The 19,235-nt window shown below is 42.2% G+C and overlaps 1 protein-coding gene across 1 annotated transcript in view; it reads left to right on the forward strand.

Moving 5' to 3' along the window:
* The window catches only part of PKD1L1 (polycystin 1 like 1, transient receptor potential channel interacting), a 183,103-nt gene extending 177,363 nt beyond the window's left edge, over nt 1-5,740 (forward strand). The window contains 1 exon segment of the mRNA XM_032244258.1: nt 5,258-5,740. Within this exon segment, the coding sequence (XP_032100149.1) occupies nt 5,258-5,326 (69 nt within the window). The 3' untranslated portion in view covers nt 5,327-5,740.
* Nucleotides 5,741-19,235: the final 13,495 nt, after the last annotated feature.

The raw sequence follows: 19,235 nt of genomic DNA on the forward strand, positions 1-19,235 counted from the left end.
CTTCATGCTCTTTTTTCTTTCCCAAGTGTAAGTGATACCTAGAGCAAGATTAGAAGCCTTGTGTTGAAGATGACAGAGCTGCCTTTCCAAGCTGGGAACTGTGCCGGCTTCCCCCTGCTTATGTGAGAAATAAACTTTGATCCCATTTTGCTCTGGAGAATCTGGGGACTTTTTGTTACAGCAGCAGCATGGCTTTTACCTAACTAATATATGATTTCTCACACTTCACACTTGCCTTAGAAACTATACTTACACTAATGCAGCCCCCAATGACATTATTATTTATAACCTTTGACAATGGTTTTGACTGTAAATAATGTAAAACATGACCCTAATTGACTGAAACGGCAAGGGAATATATTATCTACAAAACCAGAAGTTGAAAGATAGGGCCGATGCCATCTCTGCCTTCTGCTGTGTGCTGGCTTTGCCTCAGGATGGTGGACACCCCACTTGGTTGCAGGATATCTGCTACAGGTCCAGGCATCACAGCCAGAGACAAACTGTCCATGGAAGGGGGATACCATCTCCCTGGGTCTTATCACTAGGTAGGAGGAAACTTTTTCAGGAAGTCCCCAAGGATATTTCCCCTCACATTCATTCCTAAATTGATCATGGTGAAATGGAATTATTATGACTAATTTAGGCTAATTATTTGGGATAGTCAGAATTTTAGTGTTGACCAGACAAGGTGGCTCTCACCTGTAATCCCAGGACTTTGGGAGGCAGAGGTGGACAGGTCACTTGAGGCCAGGATTTTCAGACCAGCCTGGCTAACATGGCAAAATCCCGTCTCTACTAAAAATACAAAAATTAGCCTAATGCAATGGTGCACACCTGTCATCCCAGCTACTTGGCAGGCTGAGGCAGGAGAATCACTTGAACCTGGGAGCTGAAGGTTGCAGTGAGCCGAGGTCGCACCACTGCACTCCAGCCTGCCTGACAAAGCAAGGCTTCTTCTTGGAAAAAAAAAAAAAAAAAGAAGAAGAATTTAAGTATCAACCAGCAGGACCTTTGGAGGTTCCAACACCTCCCGACCCATCCTTAAATTTCATTGCTGAGCAATGTCTTTGCTTCTGTACCTTTCTCTCCATAATGGTGCTATCTATTTTGTGGTCAGAAATACAGTTGTTAATTATTATTTCTGTTCGATTTCATATGTTCTATTTATCACAGCATTCCAGGTTGAATTGGATTCTACTAACATTTATGTTCAACCTGCCTCCCAGCTTCAAAACTGAATCCAGTAATATCTGCCAAATACCTACTATGTTCTCAGCACAGGGTTATGAAGAAGAAGTTTCTCAACGATTTCACAATCCAGTAAAAGCAGATGAGCAAACAGGAGTGGATAGGTCCTAGGCTTGAGTCCAGGTTCAATCAACTGCAGGGGCAAATCGGGGTACACCAGAGCTGGAGGTGAGAGGCCTGGAGGAGAACCCCTCAAGGGAGAAGCAGCCAGTGACACTGAGGGACCCCGAGTCTTGTTTTGTTGTTGTTGCTTTTCTAATGTCTTTATCTCATATTAGCATCAGGGCAACGCTGTCCTCCTGGAATAAATTTGGAACTATTCTCTCTGCATCAGTTTTCTGGATGGGTTTGTCTAGAATTGGAACTATTTCTTTCTTAAATGTTTTATAGAATTCACCAGAGAAACCAACTAGCATTGAAGTTTTTTTATTAGAAACTTTTTAACAATGAATTCAATTTTTAAATAAGTATAGGACTATACAGCTTATCTGTTTCTTTTTGAGGTAGCTTTGGTAATGTGTATCATCAGGGAACTTTTCTATTTCATCTCAGTTGTGAAACGTATAGGCATAAAGTTGTTCATATTTCCATTTTATCCTTTATCTGTAAAAAGTGTAGTGTTGTCACCTCTCTCATTCCTGATATTGGCAATTTATGTCTTTGTTGTTGTTGTTGTTCTGATCATCCTGGCTAGGGGCTTATCAATTTTACTGATCTTCTCAAGGAACTAGCTTTTGGTTTCATTCATTTTCTCTATATTTTTTCTGTTATCTTTAGCACGGGTTTCTGCTTTGATCTTTGTTGTTTATTTATTATTTACTTTCTTCTGTTTACATTGAGTTTAAGTAGTTTTTGCTTTGATAGTCTTTCACATAAAAGCTGAGGTCATTTGAGACCTTCTTTTAATACAGGCATTTAGTGCTACAGATTTCTCTGAGAGCACTGAGTTAGTTAGCGTTCATCCCTGAATGAAAATGATATGTTTTCATTTTTATTCAGATAAAATACTTTCTAATGTCCCTTTTGATTTCTTCCTTGATTCATGGGTGATTTAGGAGTATATTATTTAGTTGTATGTATTTTAAGATTTTCCTGATGTCCAACTGATTTTTTTTTTTTTCCCTCACTCTGTTGCCAGTCTGGAGTGCCATGACGTGATCTCGGCTCACAGCAACCTCCGCTTCCCAGGTTCAAGCAATTCTCTTGCCTCAGCCTCCGGAGCAGCTGGGACTACAGGCACACACCACCACGCCTGGCTAATTTTTGTATTTTTAGTAGAGACGGGGTTTCACCATGTTGGCTAGGATGGTCTTGATCTCTTGACCTTGTGATCTGCCTGCCTTGAACTCCCAAAGTGCCGGGATTACAGGCATGAGCCACCATGCCGGGCCTTATGTAACTGATTTCTCATTTTATTCTGTTGTGGTCAGAGAACATCATATCTCTTGAATCATTTGAATATAAGGCTTGTTTTAATGGCCCAAAATATGACCTAACTTGGCAAATGTTTCATTTGAAATTAAAAAGATGTGTATTCTGCTGTTGTTGAGTGAAGTGTTGTGTAAATGTCACCTTGGTCAAGTTGGCTGATGGTGGTGCTCAGGTCTGCTCCACACTTACTGCCTTTCTGCCTGCTTGTCCTGTCAATCACTGAGAGAGGGGTATTGAAATCATAAACTATAAGTGCAGCGTTGTCCATTTCTCTTGCAATTCTCTTGGTTTTTGCTTCATATCACATTATATTCATTCTCTGTACATAAAGTGTCTTCCTTCTCTGGCTGCTTTTGAGATTTTGTCTTTGTCACTGGTTTTGGGCAATTTGATTATGCTGTGTCTCGGTGTCTTAATGTTTATGTGCATGGCTTTTGCTGCGCTTCTTGAATCTGGGGGTTAATAGTTTTCATCAAGATCAGAAAACCCACTGTCACTGGCTTCAACTGCAAGTGTATTAGGCCAATTGAAGTTGTCCTACAACTTAACTGGTCTTCTTTCCATTTAAGACATCTTTTTCTCTCTGTGTTTGATTTAGAACATTTTTAATTGCTGTATCCTCAACATCACAAGCCTTTTGCAATGTCTGACCTTCCCTGAATGCCATGGAGCATGTTGTTCTCACACATTCTAGTTTTCATTTCTAAAAGTTTTATTTTTAAAAAGCATATCTTCCATATCTCTACTTAACTTTTTGAATATATGAAATATATTTACAACCTTACAGTATTTATGTTGAGTGAAAGAAGCCAGGCCAAAAAAGAGTACCTATAGAATGCTGCCATTCAGAGAAAACTCTAGGAAATGCAAAAGTAATGGAGGGTGACAGAAAGCAGATCCTGGCTGCCTGGGGGTGAGGGGGGCTGGGCAAGAGGGAGGGATGACAAAAAGGGTGATGATCTTGATTATGGTGATGGCTTCATAGGTGTGTGCATGTGTGCGTGTGTATCACATGTTATATTTTAAGTGTGCACAGTTTGTCAAATATATTTCAATAAAACTGTTTAAAAAATAGTAATCCTGAGAACGCTTGGCAGCTGTCAGTCCTATTCCTCACCCAGAGATATTCATCTGTCTCTAAGGAAGAACTAGGGCCATAAGACAAAACTAGAAGAGCAGCCATAACACGGCGGTGCACCCACAGCCCTGCCCTGGGGATCTTGTCACCCTCTCTCTGCCATCCCGCGTGGCTCTCGGCGGTAGAGACTGTGCAGAGGGGCAGCAGACACTGTGCCTGCTTGACACCAGCACAGCAAATAGCTGCTCACCTGTCCAGTTATTTTCTTAGAGAAATTGAAAAAAAAAAAACCCGTGAGATCAGGCAGAATGTATTTTGCAGCTGGGTTTTTGATAACTATTGTTAACCCATTTATGCCTGAGGTTGCAATTTTTTAAATTTTTGCCATCAGACTTTGGCAATGACCTTGAGCAATAGTATCTAAACAACCCCCACGTGCTAGAACAATAGACATCAATTTAAATTGTCCTCTAGAAATATTTATTCAGTTTACCCTCCCACCAGCAAGGAGAGAGGTTTCTTTCCTCATAAAACAGTGGCTCATACTGGGGATCCCCTTTCTTTTATGTCTTAGACTGATGTGATAGATTACTATTAATCTCATTGCTGAAATGCACATTTCTTTTATATAAAAAAGTTTAACTTTTTATATATGTTTGCTGACCTTCACCTATATACATATGCATATATAAATATGCATATATATCATATAATATATTAATATATATAAACTGTTCATGTCTGATTTTGCAATACCCTTTAAAATAAGAGTGCAAACTTGTTCAATACTTTAGTCTGTTTTTGCCCTTTAATTTTTTTATATTGATAGCTAACAAATTTTATATATACGTATACACATATATATATGTAGGAAGAGGGACTGCATCTACACTTGCCATCCTCAGTAGGTGCCTGGAAACCATGATTTTTAAGTGAAACAACGTATAACAAAACTACTGTTTTTCCTCATCAGCATTATAACAAAACATTATAACAAAAATTTGAGGGGCTGGTGTATATTGTTTTATATATATTATTTAAATTAGTACTTTCCATAAGTCAGGCACTGTACTAAATTCTTCAGAAGTGTTAATTACTTTCATCATCACAGTAACCTTGTGGACTAGATTTCATTAGCTCCATTGAAGACTGAGCAGAGTGAGGCACCGAGAGGGACGATAATTTGTCCTAGGTCACACAGCTGTGAACAGGTGAGGCTCCTGTTGAACCCAGGCACGCAAGCATTAGAGTACAGCTCTGAACCACCATGCTATCTTGCTTCTCAATGACCAACCTTCCATTTTGATTTTATAGATGTCCCGAAACTTATCCATAACGGGCTGTAGCTTCCCGGCTTTTACCACTGGGATTATGCTTCATAGAATTTTTTTCATCCCGATAACATATGAATACTGATTTACTTTTGCTTCTGCTACCTATATCAGGTTGACTTGGCATTTGTTTCAGTATAAGATGTTTTTCATTTTTTCTTTTTAGCCAGAAGACATTAAGGACTTACAGGAGGCTGGCACCTTGCATAGGCACTCTGGACCCCGTTTTGCTTAACTCACTAAGCGACCAGTTTTAGCAGACATCCTGGTTTTGCTGGTGAGAAGAACTGAGGTTCAAAGAAGTTTTGTTGATTTTTCCAGTTCATGCAACAAGTAAATGGGAAACCAGGATGAAAATCAAGGGTTATCTGTCATCAGACAACTGTTACTCATAACCACCGTTCAGAGAGTTCCGATGTGAGACAAGATTCCAACTCCAGCCTTCTCCCAAATGATTCATTGGCCAGTCGCCCTAGAGTTATGTATTGTCTTATTTGTTTGTTTGTTTTACAGAATCTGAGTATTAAAAGGCTTATATCTTATGGAATTTCTTTTAGGTCTAATAAAAGTGATGAAAGAGATCAGGATAAAATTCTAATATTTAAGATTTTTGAAATAAAGTCCTTATTTTGTAAATTTAACGATTGAATCACGCTATGTTAATAACTCATTTTTCCTGACTTACTAATTCAATGTAAAATGGTTATTCAAACTGAACTTTGAAGTCATCTGGGCTGCTGGTTTTGAATCCATTTAAAAACCCACATGCTTAGATCAGAATTTGCTAAGGAGATTATTAAGTTTGGAGTGCATGCCATGTTTTTGGATTCTAAATAATTTCAAAATGCCTGGCTTGGTGTGCACATCAGTGACATTGGGTAGAAGTGGCTGGATGGGATGGAGGTCCCCATGGAAACACGCCATGCCGGGGCCTCCCCATGGGCCTGGGGCGGCACACAGGGAAAGGACAGGGGTAGAGAGTCTACCAAGCAGACCTGGGAAAGATTTTCAATGTAATCATTTATTATGTAGAACCTGGGCAAGGTGCATGGCCATCTTAATGCACAATTACCTCATGGGAAAAATGGAAGTATAATGGAACCCGCCTCAAAGAGTTTGTGTAAGACATGTAGTACAGTGCCTGATGGCATATGGCAACTCTGTGTCATTGATTTGACTGAAGCTGATGCCTACTCTCTCTGTGCGTTTATATATCTGAGAATGTACAGGTCTCCTCGGGGAGTAAATTGTGTGATTGGCAGGCTAACTTATTTGGGGGATGTTGCCCCATTTCCACATTGACAGACAGTGAGAGAGCATCCAGACTGAAGACCTCTACATGAGCCAGGGTTGCCAGGTGGGTGGGTGGCTTAGAGAAGACTCCTCCCTTCCCCAGTGAAGTCATAAGGCATCACAAAATACATCCTCACCCAGCGATATCTATCTTGTTTCATTCCATCAGCTATGCTTTGACAGACTCTTTTCATGAACTTTTTCCTTCCAAATACTTTCATGGAGCATGCCCATGTTCAAAGAACTTTGAAAAATAAAAAGAAGGCAAGACCCGTGCCCCTTTTAGAGGCAGCTGTTTCAGCAGGGGAAGCAGTAAGCCCAGCAGTGAGCTCTGTATAAGGGAGGGGAGAACCAATCACAACAGGGGCAGCACTGGCTGGCTGCTACCTTTCCCATAGCACACAGGACACAGGTTGGCACAGTTAAGCATGCCCGAGGTGCCCCACAAGTGGCTCTTCTCACGTGCCCTGGGTGGTCTGGATGAGAAGGTAATGCATCATGGAGATCAGACGGCCTTAAAATGAGGCTACATTACAGGATGAGCCACTGTGAGAACCTTTGGGATAACTTTCACTTCTGTATACCTTAGGCCCACAATGGTGATGGTAATGAACATGGTGACAGTGTCCTGTTTAGGAGCGTTACCTGCGCAAGGCACCCTGCTAGGCTCAGTATCGAGTTATCACAAACTTAGTATTTAAAACAACACTAATGTGTCATCTTACATTTCTGAAGGTCAGAAGTCTGAATGAGTCGCACTGAACGAAACTCAAGATGTCATGAAGGCAGTGTTCCTCTGGAAGCTTTAGGACAGAATCAATTTCTTTATATTTTCTGGCCTCCAGAGGCCACCTGCAATCCTTGGCTCATGGCCCCTTCCTCCATCTTCAAGGCCAGCAAGGAGAGGTTGAGTCGTCACATCCCATCACTCTGACACTGACTGTTGCCTCCTGCCTCCACTAACAAGGACCCTTGTGGTTACATTGGGCCCGCTGGATAATCTAGGATAATCTCTCATCTTAAGGTGGCTGACAAGCGGCCGTAATTCCATCTGCAGCCTTATCTCCTTTGTTAGGTAGGAAACAGGTGCTGAGGGTCAGGCTGTGGAAGTCTGGGAGGGGCGTTTGTCCTGCCTCCCACAGAAGCCTTCCTCTTTTACAAGAGCTCCTCAGGACACAGCTTTGACTAACCCCACTTCACAGGAAACAGAGGCTAGAGAGGGCAGCAGCTGCTGTGGAAAGGGAAATGCCATCACGTGCCAGTGCATCTTCCAAGGGCTATCGCATCAGCTCATTCACTCTTCATAACTCTGTTATCATCATCCATTTCACAGATGGGTAAACTGACGTCCAAGGGTAGATAAGCACCTTGCCCAACGTCACACAGGAAGTGACAGGCTGACTCTCCAACCCACAGTCCGTGTGAGTCCTTAGTGGGGCAAGTGGACCTGGGAGAAGGTTCTGTGGGGGGACATGATTAGGGAACGAACCCAAGGGGGAAGGCGTGAAAAGAACTGTCAAACCAAATCTGGAGAAATGGGGGTGTGATTGTATCAATTGCTGCATTTGCCCCCGTTGGTCACATTGATTTCTAGCAACGGTTGGGAATGACTGGTCACCCTGGCCACTTTAGAACTTTGGAATGTCACACATTTTTTAGCAAGTAAAGTTGCATAGAGGTGGTAGAAGGGCTGAATGCATGTTTTTATACAGTTTGGGGCTCACATTGGGCTCAAAGAAACTGTGAGCTGATACGTAACTTCACAAAATAAATACATTTAACATTTTCCCATAGACATGGGAGGAGGACTCCATGTTTTATTAAAGTGATTTGTTAACTGTGAAATTCTGCACATACGACCGTTTTGTTTTTTCACCACACATCCAGGTCCGAGCAGCTCCTTGCTGTCAGAACCTGCTCAGAGGGGAGTGGCCTGGCCTCGGACCCGTGACAGTCAAATTCCTTCTGAAATCCATCTACTCCATGCCTGCTCTGAATGTGCTACTCCCTTGGGCATTTCTCCATTTCTTTGAGAAACTATTATTTCCTCAAAAGGGTCTTCTATTCCATCCCATTGTGTAGAATATTTAATTAAATTCTATTCTTGCTGAACTTTGTGTGACCCACTGGGGCACAGCCAGTCGATGCCACTGGGCTCCCATCATCCAGTTTTAACCTGCACCCTGAGATCTCTCATCCTTTAGACCTGGGGATCCTGTTTCCATGCCACAGGGAGGGGGAATGAGAAAAACAGGGACATTTTCTAGGAATCTGGTTGTATAGTCACATGTGAGACAAGTGGAAAAAATTGCTTACAGGCTTTTTTTTGGAGACTGAATCTTGCTCTGTTGCCAGGCTGCAGTGCAGTGGTGCAATCTCGGCTCACTGCAACTTCTGCCTCCTGGGTTCAGGCGATTCTCCTGCCTCCATCTCCTAAGTAGCTGGAATTACAGGCGCCTACCCCTGTATCCAGCTAATTTTTGTATTTTTAGTAATGACAGGGTTTTACCATCTTGGCCAGGCTGATCTCGAGCGCCTGACCTCGTGATCCACCCACCTCAGCCTCCCAAAGTGCTGGGATTACAGGCGTGAAGCACCACGCCCAGCTATTTTTGTTTTTATAAAAAACACTTTTATTGCAAATGGCATTGAGTTCTGTTTTTCTATTTCCCTTTCTACCTGGCTTCTCTCCATTAAAAAACTAAATCAAGACAGTGTATAAAGAAAGATGTCCAGACTACACAGTAGTTAATAAAAAGTCATGGAAAGGAAAGCAAATGACCCCAGGAGGAAAATTAATCACTGAAGTTAAGCTGCTGATGGCCAAGATTAAGAAAAGACCGTGGCAGACACAGCCCTTGCTGTTAAAGAGCTCTCCAGTGGAAAACACTAGCCAGCTCCAATCACACCATTGGGCACGCATCCCTAGGTGCCGCCCAGGCTGCTTAGAACACTGCAGTGAATGAACAGACGTGGATTTCAGAGCTCAGACTCCAACATTAATTTTGAAAAGGAGTTTCTCACATGACACCTCGTAGAAAGAACTCTCAACAAAATTTTCAGGAAACTGATGTTATCTGGAATTCACTCTCTGACCACAATGCGACCAGTTAGATATACAAAGGGTAAAAAGATAATCTGAAAACAGCCACATGACTGAAACTTAAAGTAACTCTAAAAAAAACTCATGAATTACAGAGAAAAATCACAATGCAAACTAAATTATATGATGCATCTCAATCCGTATTTAGAAGGAAAATTATATTTTAAATATATTTGTTTTTTGGGTTTGTTTGTTTGTTGTTGTTATTTTGAGACAGTTTCACTCTTTTGCCCAGGCTGGAGTACAATGGCATGATCTCAGCTCACTGCAACCTCTGCCTTCTGGCTTCAAGCAATTCTCCTGCCTCAGCCTCCTGAGTAGCTGGGATTACAGGCGCCCATCACCACGCCTAGCTAATTTTTGTATTTTTAGTGGAGATGGGGTTTCACCATGTTGGCCAGGCTGGTCTTGAACTCCTGACCTCTTGATCCACCTGCCTCAACCTCCCAAAGTGCTGGGATTACAGGTGTGAGCCACCGCCCCGGCCATATATTTGTTTAAAACCAAGAAAGTTTAAAAATAAATAATTTAATATGCAACTCAAGAACTTAGAGGAAGATAAGTCAAATAAACAAAAAGAACATCAAAATATGGCCAGGCATAGTAGCTCATGCCTATAATCCCAACACTTTGGGAGGCCGAGGCGGGCAGATCACCTGAGGTCAGGAGTTTGAGATCAGCCTGGCCAACATCGTGAAATCCCATCTCTATTAAAATACAAAAATTAGCTGGGTGTAGTGGCTCACAACTGTAATCTCAACTACTCAGGAGGCTGAGGCAGGAGAATTGCTAGAACCCGGGAGGTGGAGGTTGCAGTGAGCCGAGATCGCACCACGGCACTCCAGCCTCGGAGACAGAGTAAGACTCTATCTCAAAAATTAAAAAAATTTTTTTTTAATTTTTTAAGAGTACTTCATAAAACTCAACATTATTTCATAATCAAACCTGTGCAAGGAAACCAAGGTGGCTATCCTCTCAAATCATTAGCAGACATCATACTTAATAGTACAATCTTAGAAGCATTCCTAGGAAAACAGAGGACAGGACATGGAAGTCTGCTATTTCTGCATGTATCCTGTAGGTTGAAAACCGAGTAATAAAAAATGCAATCAACCAGTAAGATAAAGTCATTGAATAAGGTGCAGAAAGGATAAGAATAGGGCACTGTGGCTCACGCCTATAATCCCAACACTTTGGGAGGCAGAGGCAGGCGGATCACGAGGTCAAGAGTTCAAGACCATCCTGGCCAACATGGTGAAACCCTGTCTCTACTAAAAAAATACAAAAATTAGCTGGGCATGGTGGTGCACACCTGTAGTTATTTGGGAGACTGAGGCAGGAGAATTGCTTGAACCCAGGAGGTGGAGGTTACAGTGAGCCGAGATCACACCACTGCACTCCAGCCTGGCACCTGGCAACAAAGCATGACTCTGTATCCAAAAAAAAAAAAAAAAAATAGAAGACAGAGAAACCAAACAAACAGTCCTCAGTTGCAGATGACATATTTGCCTACCCTCCTCCCCAAATCAAGACAGTCAACTAAGAAAACTTCTTAGAAGATCGACATAAAATATGAATAATATTCCTATACATCAACAATTTAAAAATGTAAAAGGAAAATATCTTACTCACTGTGGGGGAACAATAACAGAGAGAAAATTATGAGTGTACCTAATAAATCTAGAAAAATATGTGCATGCCTTTTATTTTTAAAAACCCTAATGATTATTAAAAAACTTAAAACCTGAATGGAAAGACATCCCATATTTATGAAAGGTGTTCATGTCAAATGAATGTATAAATTCAATGCATTTCCAATCAAAATTTAAATGCATGTTTAGATGAAACTTGATACATTGATTATCAAATTCAAATGGGAAAAGAAAGGGCCAAGAATAGCTAAGATAATTTTTACATGATAACGAAATGGAAGGTCTTAGATCTCAACTCAGTGCAATCATAATCAACAAAATTTTATCTTTCCCAATGTAAAATTTTACTTTTTCATTCATTCATTCATCCATTTATTTGTCATGTTTTAAAAACTTTACTGTGTGCCAGGCTCTATTCCTGGCTTTGGGAATAGATCAGTTAACAAAACCAACAAAATGCCTACCCTCAGTGTGCTTACATTCTAGCAGGAGGGTCATGTAATAAAAATAATATACTGCAGTTGTGGGCAGTAGTGAATGTCATGAAGAAAAATTAAGCGACTTAGGGAGGGCTCTATTTTAGAGAGGGTTAATGGGGAAGGCCTCTCTTGATAATGTGATGTTTGAACAGAAACCTTGAATGAGGTTCAGGCAAGCTGTACAGCTCTCTGGGAGAAGAGGAATAGCAGGAAGAAGAAAGGGCAAGTGCAAAGGTCTGAACTGGGAACACATTTGGTATGCAAAAAATCACAAGTGTTTGTGGAACACAGCAAGAGAGAGAGAAAATGCAATAGAAAATGAGGTAAAAACCGCAACCAGTAAGCAGGTTATGGGAAGTCTTATAGACACAGTAGATTGAGAATGTTATTCTGAGTGTGGGCAGGGAAGAGCATGATTGAATGTATTTTTAAAGATATAACTTGGCCGGGCATGGTGGCTTACGCCTGTAATCCCAACATTTCAGGAGGCCAAAGTGGGCAGATCACCTGAAGTTGGTTGGGAGTTCGAGACCAGACTGACCAACATGGAGAAACCCCATCTCTACTAAAAATACAAAATTATCTGGGCATGGTGGCACATGCCTGTAATCTCAGCTACTTGGGAGGCTGAGGCAGGAGAATTGCTTGAACCTGGGAGGCACAGGTTAGGGTGAGCTGAAATTTTGCCATTGCACGCCAGCCTGGGCAACAAGAGCAAAATTCCGTTGCAAAAAAAAAAAAAAAAAAAAAACAGACATAACTCCGTTGCTATGTAGACAAAAAATTGCAGGGGAGCAAAAGATGAAGGTGTAAACGAATTAGGGGGCCATAGAGTAATCCAGGTAAAAGGTGGCGGTGGTTTGGCCCTGAGTGTCGGTGTTGAAGGGCCTGATGAATGGCTGGCTTCAGAAAGTCTGTTTTAAGGTACAGCTGTCAACATTTGCAAATGGATTGGATGTCAGGCACAAGAGAGTCTGGATAGCCCCAAGGTTTTCAGCCTGAGCAACTGGCAAAGTGATATATGATATGACGGAATGGATACTTTACATGTCCTCAGGGAGGGAAGGAGCATCTACCACAAGGTGATGAGGCGACTGGTTGTCCACATGTAAAATGAATTAGATTCACACCTCACCCTGCGTAAGACGTTAAGTTCCCCATGTATTCGTGACCCAAATGAGAAAAGCAAAATTTTCATATTTTTTTCTTTTTTTAAATTTTTTTATTTTTTTGAGACAGAGTTGCAGTCTTGTTGCCCAGGCTGGACTGCTGTGGCATGATCTTGGCTCACTGCAACCCCCACCTCCCAGTTTCAAGTGCCTCAGCCTCCTGAGTAGCTGGAATTACAGGCATGCACCACTACACCCAGCTAATTTTGTATTTTTTGTAGAGACGAGGTTTCACCATGTTGGTCAGGCTGGTCTTGAACTCCTGACCTCAAGTGATCTACCCGCCTCGGCCTCCCAAAGTGCTGGGATTACAGGCATGAGCCATTGCACCTAGCCTAACTTTTGTATTTTAGAAAGAAAGATAAGAAAAATAATTATGGCCTTATTCATAAGTAGGACAGAGTTTCTTAAACAAGATGCAAAAGCAAAATCAAACAAATTAAAAATAAATAAACTTTATGATTTAAAGCTTCTAAAATTTTCTCTGAAACAAAAACCCAAAAACAAATTGAGAAGACAAGCCACAGTGTGAAAGGAGACATTATTAATGCATATAAATGACAAAGAATTAGTACACGGTGTTAGAAGAAAATTTTTGGTGCCACAAAGGAAATAGCACTGGAACATAAATTTTCTCAGCAAAGCAATTTTTACTTCTATAGAAGGGTGTGTTGCAGATGGAGCAATGGTGAGTGCACACCTGAACAGGGAAGGCAAAGGGGTTCTTATTCCTGATGCAGGTTGCCCCTGCTGCTGTGTCATTCCCCTGTTGCCTAGGGTTGGACCACACAGTCTAAGCTAATTCCGATTGGCTATTTTAAAGAGAGCAGAGGTATGAGTCTGAGTGGCAGGGTGAGCAGTTTCAGTGGGAAAGACAGTTATGGAACTGGTAACTAAAAGTGACTCAGATCAGAGCAGGTGACCAGGGGTGACTCAGGACAAGGCAGGTGACCAGGGGTACAGATATGAACTACTGATTAATGCTGGCGGGAATGTTGTTTACTGAAACTAGAGGCAAGGAAAGGAAGAGGACTAGGAAGTTAAACTTTAGAATGGAGAACAAAGAACACAGAAACTGAACATTCTGGCATACTGATTCTTTGAAGAGAAATTTGGAATTTGCTGTATTCAACAACTATATGTACAAAAAACAACAAAAAATCAGTTTGAAAAGGACACACTGACAAAAACAGGCAAAATATGTGAAAAGGCCAAGGACAGAATAGGAAACTGAATGACCAAACCAACAAATGACGATTGCTCAAACTCATCAGTAATCAAGGACACACATATGGAATAGCTTGCATCATCATTTGATACTTATTAGCTTAGCACAAATGAAAGTGTCTGACAGCGAAAGAATTAGCCAGGAAACGAAGACGCAAGAAACTTCCTATATGCGGCTGGGAATTGTCAATTCCTGTAATCACTGAGGGAAACAATTTGGCAAGAAGCAAGTCTGCTTCTTGGATACACCATGCATGGAGACAAACGGCAGTATTGTTTATACATGTGTAAAAGCTAACACTTGGAAACTTTTGGAAGAAACAGTCTTCCATGGGCTTCCTGTTCTCCTACAGGCTTACTACGTGCACCAAGACTATAAATCTTGACTAGTCTTTACAAGATCCATTTTTCAGGGCCGTAGTTGCAGGGAGGAACCTCAAAGGATGAGGTGACAGCCTGTTCTTAGCTCCAGGACAAACAGTGGGCTTGCCTGCTGCCTGCTGTAGGTCCACATGGCGCCCCAGCTTAGTGGTCCTCTACTGTAACTGTAACCCAACGCAGTTCGGGAGTCATACGGCCTCTGCTTTACCCCATGGGCATCAGGGTTTGGGGCACGAGTGCAAATACGCTGATACTGGCCATTGCTTTAGTTGTGAATAATAAATGAAGTCTTTTGTCTCTGATTCGGAAATCTTAAGTCTTCTGCCAGCATCCATGAAACAGGGGCAGCAGCCTCACTAGTCAATCTTTAAGTAGTGAGTGAAATCTCAGCCTCTTCACAGTTCTTGACAGAAGCCACCCAAATATCCATTATCATCATGATTAAATTGTACGATTCACGTGAAATGGAGACAAAGCAGAGGCTCCTTTGAGGGGCCTGTCACTCCTCCCCACCAAGCATGTATAGATACAGGAAATAAAGGAAAATCTTGAGTTCCTTCAAGGAAAATTCCAGGCACCCAGCTAGCCCTGAGGAGTAAGTGAGCAACCTGATAAGCAAGAAGGTGATTACACCTTACAACAATAGCCAAGAAAGTGAGAGCCAAAGGCTGGGTTCCCTATAGGAACTAAAGATAGCATCTTAATATATATCCCTGAGTTGTTTTCAAGAAACATGGACCCCACCAAATGGAAAATGACATCTGCTGGCACATAGACCTTAGATACAGAGGAATTGGGACTGGACTCTGACTGCCATTTTTTGTTTTGAATTTTCTCCTGAGAGGCCTGGAGGAAGTCACACCTATAGGTCAGAGCGCAGCATTCCTTTCTGCAGACCCCTAGTCTTTAGACAAAATTTCACCACCTTAACCAATTTGCAAATCAGAAAATCTTTGAATCTACCCATGACCTGTGCCTCACCCCACACTTTAAGATATCCCACCCTTTTTGGCCAAACCAATGTAAAACCTCCATGTATTGATTTATGACTTTGCCTGTAACTTCTGCCTTCCCACCTTTAAAAACCCTTATACGCAAGCCATTAGGGAGCTTAGGTCCTAGAGCTGCGTGATTCTCCTTGCTTGGTGCCCTGTTATAAATGCCTCACTTTCTTTCACTGCAAATCCCAGGATCAGTGTTTGGCTTTGCTATACCATATGGTTGAACCCAAGTTCAGTTTGGTAACAAAATGAAATGCAATACACTAATTAAATGAATGTAGCTACATCTGTTGGCATTATTAAATTGCAAAAACATAATGTTCAGTGAAAAAAGCTTGTCAGAGAGTGATATAGTCAACAAAAGTTCTATACTTTGCTATATATAGTTTATGGAGCCATTGATCTGTAGAATTAATACAGTGTCATTCTGCGGATGAAAAACATCAGTTTAAGGACAGGGAGGGAAGCATGGAGGGGCTTCCGGGATCCCTGGGTATGTTGTTTCTTAAGGAAAAAAGAACAGATGCAAACCTGGCAAAATGTTACAGTTTTGAAGGTGAGACTATAGGTGTTCATTATGTTGTTTTTATGCTTTTGTGTATTTGAAGTTATTCATAGTTTCAGAATGTCAGTGATAATGGAGCTTCCCATTGTGTACCATCAATCTAAGACTCACAGAATTACCTCACACTTCCCTTTAAATATGAATCTTGGTTCTCACAGTTGGAGGCTTAATGTTTCCAAAGGTATAAATATGTGGTTTTGTGGGTGGACATTTCTCTCAAATTAAAACATCCTCTAGACCAGAAACCTGGGGGAAAACCTCATTAATTGGCCAGACACAAAATCAGAGACACTTATGTTTAAAAAAAAAAAAAAAAATTAAAGTCCTAATGTGAAGTCAGAGAAAGGACCCACGCTACTCACTGTCTGTGGCCTGATGCCTCCATCTCTTTCTGCGGGGCCTTTGTCCTGGTCTCCCTCTTCTGACCCAGATGAATGAATGAAATGAACTAATATGTACACAGACTCTGTGTACATATGGCTTTGATTTGGGAGAAAAGATGAATCACTCTGAACTGGTAATCTGATCTTTGCCCTTCTGCTAGTAAACAGTTGAAAGATACTCAATACATTCTCCGCCGGCCTTTTAAAACCAGAATAGCAAATAAAAGCCCTAGAGGAGCCTGGGCTGGATGGAGGAAGCCATTTATCACCTTCAGGGAAAAGAGAATGTAAATAGGTCCACATTTATTCTCTGGTCCTCTCTTGGCGATACTCACCTTGTTTCAGTTAGCAGGCCAAGGGTCAGCGGTCAACAGAGCCGCTCCAGCAAGCTCTGTGTGGTGCCTCAAACAGGCCACACAAAGAGATGCTGTTTAAAATCAGAATTCCTTTCACCCTGAGTGAGTTTCCAAAGCAAAGGGGTCACCCGGTGAGTGTTGGTGGAGTCCTCACTGTTTGTCCTGCCCCTTGCTACAGAGGACATCTGGCAAATGCAGACCAGAAAATGAAAGAAATCTGTCCCAGGTCTGCCCTCCCCGAGTGTTGGAATTCCTCATGCAATTGTTGCTTCGGGTGTGCCACTCTGGACTTGAGTAGGTGAAGCGTGAACAGACTGATCGCCTGGCTGGGAGATGAGAGCAGGATGATGATCACTCACTGGGACTGTCAGGCCAACTGGAAAAAGTCAGGTAGCTCAAGACCTAGAGATTCTTGTCAGGGAGAGCACAAGGGGGCTGGGTCTACAGCTGAGGTCCAGGCACAGAGGCTGGGCTAGGAGAGGCAGTGTCCTTAGTGACTGTGACAGTGACATGTCCTCTATCACCACATGCTTCCACAAGGCCCCAGTCCTGGATGACCTGTAGACTCAGGTCTGAGGCTCGACTTCAGCCCCTCTCATGAACAGAATCCAGAGCTCTGGGGCTGAGAGTGGTGGCAGGGCCCAGGGACAGTGACATCCAATAGAATAAGCATGACCCCCCAAACCAGAGGGAGTGTCGGGCACCTCCGCCCAGCCTCAGGCAGCTGACTTCACAAAAGGAGACCAAAAGGAAAGGAAAAGGTGACAAGAATGCGTTTTGATGGCTGATGTGCAGGCTCCCAGAGAACTTTCAGAAATCAACTGGGATTTCGGAGGACTTTTGAATTTTCCTTTTGCAATAGCATGTTGAAGAAAAACTAGCTAAATATACTCTATGTATAATTCCATGTCAATATGCGTGATTTCTTAGGTGGCAACCAAAGGCAAGGCATTCCTGTACCAAGTGGTATTGCTAATACTAAGGTCCTCAGTAACAGTGTATATTTTGTTGTATTGGTTTGCTAGGGCTGCCAGAACAGAGTTCCACAAATTGGTTGCCTTAAACAACAAAAGTGGATTGTCTCACAATTTCTGGAGAAGTCTGAGAACAAGGCGTTGGCAGGGCTGTTCCTTCTAAAGGCCAAAGGAGAATCTGTTGCAGGCCTCTCTCCTTGGCTTGAGGACAACCATCTTCTCCCTATGTCTCTTTATGCTGTCATCCCTCCAGGCATGTCTGGGTCCAAATCTCCCCTTTATATATATATTTTTTTGATTTTTGAGACAGAGTTTCACTCTTGTTGCCCAGGCTGGAGTGCAATGGTGCAATCTCGGCTCACTGCAACCTCTGCTTCCTGGATTCAAGTGATTCTTCTGCCTCAACCTCCCTAGTAGCTGGGATTACAGGTGCCTGCCACCATGCCCAGCTAGTTTTTTTGCATTTTCAGCAGAGACGGGGTTTCGCCCATGTTGGCCAGGCTGGTCTCGAACTCCTGACCTCAGGTGAGCCACCGGCCTCGGCCTCCCAAAGTGCTGGGATTACAGCATGAGCCACCACACCAGGCCAAATCTCCCCTTTTTATAAGGACACTGGTCATACTGAATTAGGTGCCTACTCCACTCTAGTTTGACCTCATTTTATCTTGATCACATCTTCAAAAATCCTGTTTCCAGGCTGGGCATGGTGGCTCACGCCTGTAATCCTGGCACTTTGGGAGGCCGACATGGGCAGATCACAAGGTCAAGAGTTCAAGACCAGCTTGACCAACATGGCGAAACCCCGTCTCTACTAAAAATACAAAAATTATCTGGGAGTGGTGGCCCACACCTGTAATCACACCTACTCAGGAGGCTGAAACAGGAGAATTGCTTGAACCTGGGAGGCGGAGGTTGCAGTGAACCAAGATCGTGCCACTGCACTCCAGCCTGGGCGACAGAGTGAAACTCCATTTCAAAAAAAAAAAAAAAAAAATCCTGTTTCCAAATGCAGTTGCATTCTGGGGTACTGAGGGTTAGGACTTCGACCTAGACATTTTGGGGGACGCAGTTCAGCCCTTATTTGCCAAATCATTTTTAGAATGATTAAGGCAATTAACAATCTTGTCAAAGTGAAGAAACAACCCACAGAATGGGAGAAAATATTTGCAAACTACCCATTTGGCAAGGGATTAATAACCAGAATATATAAGAGGCTCAAACCACTCAACAGGAAAAAATCTAGTAATCCAACCAAAAATCAGAATCTAGTAATCCAAAAAGAAAAATCAGAAATGAATAGACATTTCTCAAAAGACTTACAAATGGCAAACAGGCATATGAAAAGGTGCTCATCATCACTGATCGTCAGAGAAATGCAAATCAAAACTACAGTGAGATATCATCTCACCCCAGTTAAAATGGCTTTTATCCAAAAGACAGGCAATAACGAATGCTGGCGAGGGTATAGAGAAAAGGGAATGCTTGTACACTGTTGGTGGGAATGGAAATTAGTGCAACTTCTGTGGAGAACAGTTTGGAGGTTCCTCAAAAAACTAAAAAT

The sequence above is a fragment of the Sapajus apella genome, unplaced genomic scaffold, assembly GCF_009761245.1.
Source record: "Sapajus apella isolate SASKATOON/1434 unplaced genomic scaffold, GSC_monkey_1.0 scaffold54, whole genome shotgun sequence".
NCBI lineage: Eukaryota > Metazoa > Chordata > Mammalia > Primates > Cebidae > Sapajus > Sapajus apella.